The following is a 9610-nucleotide window of genomic DNA, read 5'->3' as shown; positions in this document are numbered from 1 at the left end:
GGGGGTAACAGTGGGAGGGGCTTCTATTGTCCTGGCCCCACTGCTGGACCTCCTGATGGCACCTGGTGTTTCTGGCCACTGTGTGCCACAGAGTGTTGGACTGGATGGGCCTTTGGCCTGATCCAACACTGGCTTCTCTTCTGTTCTTATAGGAACTCTCAGTCTGGGGCAAGGGATGCTCTGTATTCTTGGTGCTTGGGGGGGGGCAACAGTGGGAGAGCTTCTAGTGTCCTGGCCCCACTGCGGGACCTCCTGATGGCACCTGGTATTTTTGGCCACTGTGTGACACAGAGTGCTGGACGAGCTGGGCCATTGGCCTGATCCAACACTGGCTTCTCTTCTGTTCTTATCATTGGCACACAAAAATCTGGGAATTGGCTTCTCTTCTGTTCTTCTGTTCTTAAGGAGAAGATAAGGGAAAACCTGCATTGGACTCAGCAGGACGGCGTTTCCTTCTTCAGTTCCCAACGCACAGTGTTTCCAGTTCGGCTGTCTAGGTTCTTGTAGTCAGCATTTAAAGGACTAAAGCCCCCTGACGGTGGAGGGGCTTGAGTGTCCCCATGAACACTGGTGGGCCCAAGTCCAGGCAAGCTGGCATAGTGGATTACCAGCTGGCAGACGGTGGCTGGGCCACGCGATCCAACACAGAAAGCCTGTTCCCCAAAGGCTGCTCCAAGATGCAAGCCTCCTTGGTGAATGGGTGACGGCGCAAGCTGGGGTCCACCTTGGTCTTGGTGCTTGGGGGGGGTCGACAGTGGGAGGGCTTCTAATGTCCTGGCCCCACTGCTGGACCTCCTGATGGCACTGGTATTTCTGGCCACTGTGTGACACAGAGTGTTGGACTGGATGGGCCTTTGGCCTGATCCAACATTGGCGTCTCTTATGTTCTTATGTTCACCTCTCTGTTCTTTGCCAGGGCAAAAGCAACCACAATCAATGCTCCCTCTAAGCTGTGGAGTCTTGTGAGCAGAAATTCTACTTTGTGAGCCACTGGCATGAAAGTTGTGAGTGCGCGATTTGGCTACTGCAGGAATCAGTTTGCTCTGGAGCCATCCCTTCCTGAGCCGAGATGAAAACGTGTGAGCCGGAGGCCAAAAAACTGTGAGCTAGCTCACACTAACTCAGCTTAGAGGGAACTCTGACCACAATACGGCCTTATTTTGGATACCAGAATGCTTACTGCCCCAAAACGGGGAATCAAGTACGGATCTGGATGAAGCGAAGCCTGGCAAATAGCGAAACTGCCGAAGACCAGGTGAGATTCTCCGTCTGAGGGACGGCAGACCCCGGAGGCCTTGTCTTTCTGATAACAAGGCAATCCTTATTGCCTTTTTAGCAGCAAAAAGTTAAATCTAGATTTGGAGGCACCTGATTATATTAGGAAGCTGGGAAAGGTGAGATTATAACTTCTACGTTTCTTTTTCGTTCCTAATCGAACACTGCAAGAATTTTGCCGTAAGCTGTTACAGATCATGTCCTGACGGACTTTATAAGTTGCATTTATAAATTATTATTATTATTACTGATAACAGTATTTGCTGTCATGGTCTTAACCTGTTGCCGTGCTAGAGGGCCTCTTGCGTGCTGCAACGGATGCATCCCACGAGTGAAAGGACCCCTGAGTGTTGAGAAAGGTGGCAACAAGTGGAGGGTAAAGAATGAAAGTCTAGCTAAGCACTGCAGGGATGAAGAGAATGTTCTCAATGACGCTGCTGCTGCAACATTCAAAGAAGGGAGCAGGAACGCAAGGCTCCACTCCTTCTAGGTACGCAAGTTAGCCATCTTTCCCTTGAAGCAGACCACATGGTTTCTTTTGGCTTCACTGTAGGACTTATTTACCCCCCCCCAACACGGGGGGGGGGGGGGGGGGAGGCCCACAGTGTACTGTTACACGGCAGACCAATACTTACCCATCCAATTGTTCCTCTCCGTTAATATACCGCAGATTTTTCAAGAAAGACAGCGACACCAGTGCGTGCGAATGCCGGATCTTTACATAACCTGTCACCGTTTCAATCAAGCCCATAAAGTTCTCCAGTTCTGCAGCGATGTTGTCTGAAATGAGAACGGAAAGGAAGGGGAACAGGTGACTCAAAGTGACTGTCCTTTTCGCAGAGCAAATTTAATGCACTCTAGTGGTTGCCTCCTCTATACGGTGCGGCCTGTTCACACAGCAAACCAAACCGCGGGTGATTTCTTTTTCTTTTTCTATTGGCCCATGAGTAGCACGGTGAAAATAAATACTGCTAGAACTGTGCGCTGTAATGCAATTGCCTTCCCTTCGCATTCACAATCTCTGCAAATGTCGCCTCCAAATTCTGAGCTTTCAACAGCTGGTGTTTTCCATACACAGTTGTATATCTAAGAATAGTTATTTTGTATATACATTGCCCCCACCACCACCTTTCTCCCAATACAATCAGGACTCTTGGACAGGTAATGACAACAAATCCAATACCCAAACCAGTCAATTATTAGAGACTGTCTGAAACCCATCATTACACAAATAAGCCAGAGGCCGCCCCTATAACCTTCAACCTACCCAACACGCTTTCTTAAATACGTCTCTTCACAGCACTGCTTGGAAGACCCCCGAGACACAGGGCCTGATTGCTCCCCTTCCGGGAGATCACACTTTTGGGGGAGACAGGGCTACTAAAGTGCGTGGACTCTAATCTGGGAGAACCGGGTTTGATTCCCCACTCCTCCACTTGCACCTGCTGATGTGACCTTGGGTCAGTCACAAGCTCTGGCACAGCTGTCCTTGAAAAAGAGCAGTTTCTGTCAAGAGCTCTCTCAGCCCCACCCACCTCACAGGGTGTCTGTTGTGGGGAGGGGGAGGGAAAGGGGTTTGTAAGCCGCTCTGAGACTCCAAGTGAAGGGCGGGGTATAAATCCAATCATCATCATCATCATCATCATCATCATCACCACCACCACCTCCTCCTCCACCACCTCCTCCACCTCCACCAACACCACCTCCTCCACCACCACCTCCTCCACCACCTCCACCACCACCACCACCACCTCCTCCTCCACCACCACCACCACCACCTCCACCACCTCCTCCTCCTCCTCTTCTTCTTCTTCTTGGAGGCACCCTGTGGTGAAGGCTCAGGAAGCTAATAGCTGTTCTGGCCTTGTGGCAGAAGCAGACTTTGCTATATTACAGTCAGCTGAAAAAGCCCAACTGAGAAACGTCACGGTCTCCCGTCTCCCATCAAGCGGCCTTATCAGACCACCGGTCCATCAAAGTCAGACTGGCAGCCGCTGTCCAGGGTCTCAGGCAGAGGTCCTTCGCATCACCTACTGCCCGATCCTTTTAACTGGAGATGCCGGGAGATTGAACCTGGGACCTTCTGCATGCCAAGCGGAGGCTCTTCCACCAAACCACACACCCCTCCTCTCAAGTTAGGTACATATGCAAATCTTTCTGTACTAGTTGGCCTCACTGAAGCATCAGTCCTCATAAAAGCATAGAAACCCCCTCGCTGCATCAGAGTGTTTAATGTGCCCTAGAAGCCCCCCGAAAGCTCAGAAGCAGGGATGCTACCAGGCTCAAGTAATTCCAAGATAGACTGGCTCTAAACGGGGAGGCTCTGCAGAAGACGATTCTGGGCTGCAGCCACGACAGTTGTGATCTTGGGACTGGTCTTTTGGAAGCCATCTGCTCATACAGCCACCCCATGCTGAGGGAGGGCAGGGAATTCCACCCGCTGTGTCCTGACGTGTCCGGATGTCATGTTGTGAACCCACAGCTCGACGGGAGATCCAGAATTCTAGGATTCCCTTTAGAAACGGCCCTCTTTCCATTTTTAGCCGTTTGTTTCATAAGACCCTTAGAGCATAGCTCTATGCACAGTCGCTCCAGTCTAAGCCGCGGGAAATCAATGGTACGAGGGGTGGGGCACATGACGAAGCCCCGCCCCCTGCTTCCGGCCGCCCCGCTTCCAGCCCTCATTCAGCCAGGAGGAGGCAGGAGAAGAGGGAGGGTAAGTTGCTTCCTCCCTGCCTCTCCCCACCCCTGCCTGCCTGGGGCCAGGGAGGGCCTTTGCGGGGCTTCCTTGCACTCCCGCCGGCCTCGCAGGTCCACCGCCGGGCCCCTCATAGGGCTCGGCAGGGGAGCTGCAAGGCCGGAGGTGGCGGCCGGGACTGTTGGGGGCGGGGTGTGTGGCCTTATGACACACTTCCGGTGATGTCAGGGGGTGTGGCATATGTTAATGAGTTATGCTAATGAGCTCCCCTAGCTCTTTTTCTACGAGACTAATAACTCTGCGCAGGATCGCACAGCCTAGACTTATTTTAAAGGCTTGTGAAATAAACAAGATTAATTTAGGGTAACTGGGGTGGACCTGAGCCCTGACCTACCAATCCACTGAGCCACGTGTGAATCCTTCCTCCAGTACAAGTAGTCACTAATGTTGGAAGGGGGCCCCAAATTTGGGCCAAGAGTGAAGCACCACAGCCCGCTCAGGAAACTTTTTGATGGGACAGAGCAACCCCCCCCCCCAAACAAAGATCCTTTTCAGAAAGCTGCTGTTTTCTGAAGACGAAATTTAAGTTTCCCACCAGCCTGCTATGGCAGCACATAAAGAGAAATAAATGTTACTCCTGGGATTGTCCGATGACTCAGACCGAAAGGAATGCCTCTTCTCCCGCTCCCCCCCCCCCCAAAAAAAAATCTATCACAGCTTTTAAACACCATCCTTTTATCCCGGACATTTTGTTCCAACTAAGGCAGAGGATGAGCCCGCTTAGCAGACACTATTTGAAAGTGTGAAAACAACTGATTTGTTCAACTCTGATCAGCTAGGAACACCGAGAGCGGAAAAGAGGGAAGAGCCAAAGCGAGGGCCAGAGAGAAGGTTCCAGCTGCCGGGGGCCCCTTGTCAGGTGTAACGCACATGCCAGTCTTAGTGCATGGAGACCTGGGCTCTCCCGAATGCAGGAGTGAAGAACGCATTTCAAACCGAGAAAGAAAGCCAAGACACGAAGAGAACAACAATTATAAAGTTGAGTCTCGGCTGAGATCTTCTCCAAACCGGAATCCAAACAAACAGTTAACATCAAAACATTGGTAAGACTCGCAACCAGACAAGGCTGACGAGGCACCAGAGAGAACCGGGCTGGGAGGGGATGGCGCCAACGTTTAAGGAGGGCATCATGCATGCGGCATGAAAACTTTGTTTGCCGGGGGCAAATTCCTTAATCCACAGACGTGCCACCCAATGTCTTGGCGATAAGAGGTGCCAACTTTAAAATGCAGGCTTAGGGGAAAAACCCCAAAGCGGCGGCGGCGGCAAGTTCCTTTCCTCCCGAGACCTGCGTTTCGAGTCTTTTATCTCCGCATCCACCTCCAAGGCTATGCCGGGAATTCATTTTCATTATCCAAGGAGAGTCTGTAATTGCCACTTGGAGACGGTCTCTACTCTGCTCAGGAGGGGGAAAAACAACTCTCCATAGCCAAGATGTTGCCTATTCAGCCCAACAGACCCGTCAATTAATCCAAAATCCAATCGTAAAACTATGCAAAACACATCTATTTTGCATACTTCAGCACCCCCACCTTTTTTTTTTAATTCATCTGCTTGCAAGTATTTAATTGGCTTTGTCAGTGCTTCCCCCCAAACGAATGGCACAGATGAAGGAAGAGGGATGGAAAGAGATGCCTCCAAACTTCTCTGCCAACTCATAAGGGCTAGATACTCGATTAAAACAAAAACCCAAAAGCCACTGAGAGACAAGCGAGTCGATTCTTTTGGTTGGGGGGAACAACGGCTACCTCACTGGCTGGCACCCTTTTCTCCCCCCACCCCCACCCCCCGCTCAGAAAAGGGACTGGTTGTCCGGAATTGGGACAAATAATATAGGGAAATCGCCATCTTGGATTTTTATTCTGTATTGTGATTTTTATTGTTATATACCGAATTTTAATGTTTTTGCATATTTTATGGCATGATTATTTATTTTCATTTATACCCCGCCCTCCCGCACGCGGGCTCAGGGTGGCTTACAATATGTAGGTGCAATGCACCATATACCAAAGACAAGGCACAACAGTGCGATAAAATACAATTAAAACACTTTAAAACAGTTAGTACAATGGGCTATACCCAGATCCAGCGCAATTGACCACTCACTCCTATTGCACATCCCCTTCAAATCAGACAAGGAGGGTGTTGTGACCCTGATGTTCGATGGCCGGCGGACTGCTTTGCCAGCCCCAGTTGGTGGTTGTGGTGGTGGCGGCGGCTCCTATTCGAAAGCCCGGCGGAAGAGCTCCATCTTACAGGCCCTGCGGAAACTGTAATAGGTCCCTCAGGGCCCTGATCTCCTCCGGGAGCTCATTCCACCAGATAGGAGCCGCCACCGAAAAGGACCTGGCCCTCGTGGCAGCAAGCCTGGCCTCTTTTGGGCCTGGGGTCACGAGGCGATTATGCCTTGTCCATCGCCCAGAGTCTGGCACAAGCCAGGAAAGGGCAATTAATAAATCTAAACGATAATAATTCTGGGCTCCCACAACAATCCCATTGGAAGAATGGAAGAAGGAGAAGGAACTGGGGACCCCTTTCTCCAGCACCAAGCTCAGGAACGGCATCAGGTATGGCAGAGTCCTGCTTTGGGAGAGTGTGCTCCAAAATGCCTTGTGACATGGAGCAGGAGGTGTTAGAGTTCTGGGCAGAGGTGAGCAGAGGTCATTTCGGGGGGGTCGCGGGGGATCGCAGTTCCCCCGGGTGAGGTACGGGGGGCGGGGCACATGACGAAGTCCCGCCCCCCGCTTCCGGCCGCCCCGCTTCCGGCCCTCATTCAGCCAGGAGGAGGCAGGAGAAGAGGGAGGGTAAGTTGCTTCCTCCCTGCCTCTCCCCACCCCTGCCTGCCTGGGGCCAGGGAGGGCCTTCGCGGGGCTTCCTTGCACTCCCGCCGGCCGGGACCGTTGGGGGCGGGGTGTGTGGCCTTATGACACACTTCCGGTGATGTCAGGGGGTGTAGCATATGCTAATGATTTATGCTAATGAGTTCCCCTGGCTCTTTTTCTACGAAATGATCCCTGGAGGTGAGAGTGCTCCATTTGGAGGCCTAAGAAGAGCCCTCCTGGATTGGACCAGCGGTCCAGCACCCTGTCTCCCACGATGGCCAACCAGTTGCCCTGGAGAGCCAACAAACAGATCGCACTGGCCGCAACTCCCCAGCCGAGAAGACTGGAACACTGGCTACAGAGAAATGGACTTTTCCGTGGTGGCTCCTGATTCAGAGAACATCCACCCTCTGGCTGCGCACTTGCAGTCTGATGTTCTTCATTTCGGGCACTGGATTAAAGCTGTCACACATTTAGGGCTGCTGCACCCCATCACACCAGGTGCTGAACTTATAAGAGTAATTCCGCGTTTACTGGTGTCATGGTTGTGGGTTTTTAGGCTGCTGTGTTGGGCATTCTGAAAAATGGGTTCCATTTTAGCTTTGATTTCCTATGTGCTGTTCAAGGCGCTGGGAGGCTAGCAAGCAGTAGAAGAAGTCGGCGTCTCTGAGTGGCTTACAATCTCCTTTCCCTTCCCCTCCCCACAGCAGACACCCTGCGAGGTAGGTGGGGCTGAGATAGCTCTTTTTTTTTTCCGAGGACTGCTCGAGAGAACAGCTCTGATAGAACTTGTGACTGATTCAAGGTCACGCCAGCAGCTGCATGTGGAGGAGTGGGGAATCAAACCTGGTTCTCCCAGATTTAGAGTCAATGTTCTTGAACCACTACACCAAACTGGTTCTCCCTAGAGATGTAGAATTTCCGGAAATTTTGAAGTTTGGAAAAAAAACCGTTTTTTCCCTGGTTTTTTAGGGAAAAAATGGAAATTTTCGGAAAAATTGAAAAAAATGCTACATTAGCATTTCTTTTGTCTTTTCTAGATTGAAAGTCATTCTGTTACTTTAGGAACAGAAAATATGACTATGGACATTTTTACTTGGCATGAAATTATCACAACTAGCATATTAAAAATATAGTGTATCCAAACAATTATTACAAACAGAATACCCACCCACATGCAAAAACAAAACTGAAACCTTTTTATTTTCTTCTGACAATAGCACCTCCTAAAGGAAGAAATGCATCTTGTTCTTACATTGGAGAGTTCAGTTTGTAACCTAGGACTTGCTTGTCCTCAGTGCACAGAAATTAGATCAATCTGATACCATATATATACACACACACACATATATATATTAGAAATGATTTGGAAAATATTTGAACACCTTGTCTTAAAATATTTTATTCATCATGTTAAGATAAAACGTTCCATAGTCATTTCTTTTCTTTTTTCAATTTTTCCAATTTTTCGGAAAAAAACAAAAAAGGCTTCAGGAAAAAAATGGAAAAAACCTGGGTTTTTTCCGAATTTTTCCGGGCCTTCACATCTCTAGTTCTCCCAGATTACAGTCTACGCTCTTAACCACTACACTAAACTGTACATGGCTGCACAACAGAAACAAAATCCACCAACTCAACAGAACTATGTGGTTCTCTCTCCTCCCTCTTGGGGACTAGATGTGTACTTACTCCCACGGCGGATGTTGATCAGCAGATTCCCGTTGATCACCGTGCACCCTTGAAGCATCTGTGCTGCCGTGACAGAGTCGATGGTCAGAGTCTTGTCACCTGAACACTCCTTGGGACACGGTCCTTCACACGGGCTGCAGAACATGCTGGCGAGAAGGAAAGGGATACCGGGGAAAAAAAGGTCAGCCAGAATTCACCATTCTGTAAGCATCATCTTAAGGGGGGAAAACAAAAGAACGGGCTTTTGCTTTCAGCCTGAACGCAGAACCAAAATGGAGACAAAATTAGTACAACCCTAGCCCGGACCTTCAATATTGGGGGGCAGGGAGGATACGGTAACGTTCTGATGAACACGGTGGAATTCACTGCCACCAGCATCTAGTTACAGCCACTAGCGTGGATGGCTTTAAAAGACAGTTCCATGGAGGAGAGGTTCATCCACAACTAAAGGAAGTCCTTCTTCACCCAAATAGTGATTAACACTTGGAATTCACTGCCACAGGAAGTGGTGGCGGCTACAAGCATGGACGGCTTCAAAAGGGAATTAGATAGGCATATGGAGCAGAGGTCCATCAGTGGCTGTTAGCCACAAGGTATAGATAGGGGCTCTGGGGCAAGTGATGCTCTGTTATCTTGGTGCTTGGGGGGGGGGGTAAACAGTGGGAGGGCTTCTAGTGTCCTGGCCCCACTGCTGGACCTCCTGATGGCACCTGGTATTTTTGGCCACTGTGTGACAGAGTGTTGGACTAGATGGGCCTTTGTCCTGATCCAACACTGGCGTCTCTTATGTTCTTATGGACGGCCCATGTCTGCAACCTTCTCCTTCTCTTCCCCTGCTTAAGCTGTCTGTCCGCCTTCCCTGCCCCCGGGATGAAGTGCAGATCTGCCAGCTCCTTGGGGCACAGACCTGTTGGTTTGGCTCACGCCGGCAGACTACGTGACCCGCTCACACAGCCGTTCTGACAGCCAGCTGCCCGCACGGTGCCTTGACATGAACCAACAAGCTCGTAGCTCATATATTCCAACGTGAAGCGCTGTTGCTACATGCCAGGATATATTCGGGGGG

At 50.3% G+C, this 9610-nt stretch overlaps 1 protein-coding gene across 1 annotated transcript in view; it reads right to left on the bottom strand.

Moving 5' to 3' along the window:
* IGF1R (insulin like growth factor 1 receptor) overlaps positions 1-9610 on the bottom strand; it is a 255537-nt gene that overhangs the window by 50328 nt on the left and 195599 nt on the right. The window contains exons 4-5 of the mRNA XM_015424544.1: positions 8545-8690; positions 1911-2055 (exon numbers count right to left, since the gene is read on the bottom strand). Of these exons, the coding sequence (XP_015280030.1) occupies positions 1911-2055; positions 8545-8690 (291 nt within the window). The remainder of the gene's footprint in view (positions 1-1910; positions 2056-8544; positions 8691-9610) is intronic.

This window comes from Gekko japonicus, unplaced genomic scaffold (assembly GCF_001447785.1).
Source record: "Gekko japonicus isolate JY-2015 unplaced genomic scaffold, Gekko_japonicus_V1.1 scaffold361, whole genome shotgun sequence".
Taxonomy (NCBI): Eukaryota; Metazoa; Chordata; class Lepidosauria; order Squamata; family Gekkonidae; genus Gekko; species Gekko japonicus.
This window is presented reverse-complemented; position numbering and strand designations above follow the sequence as displayed.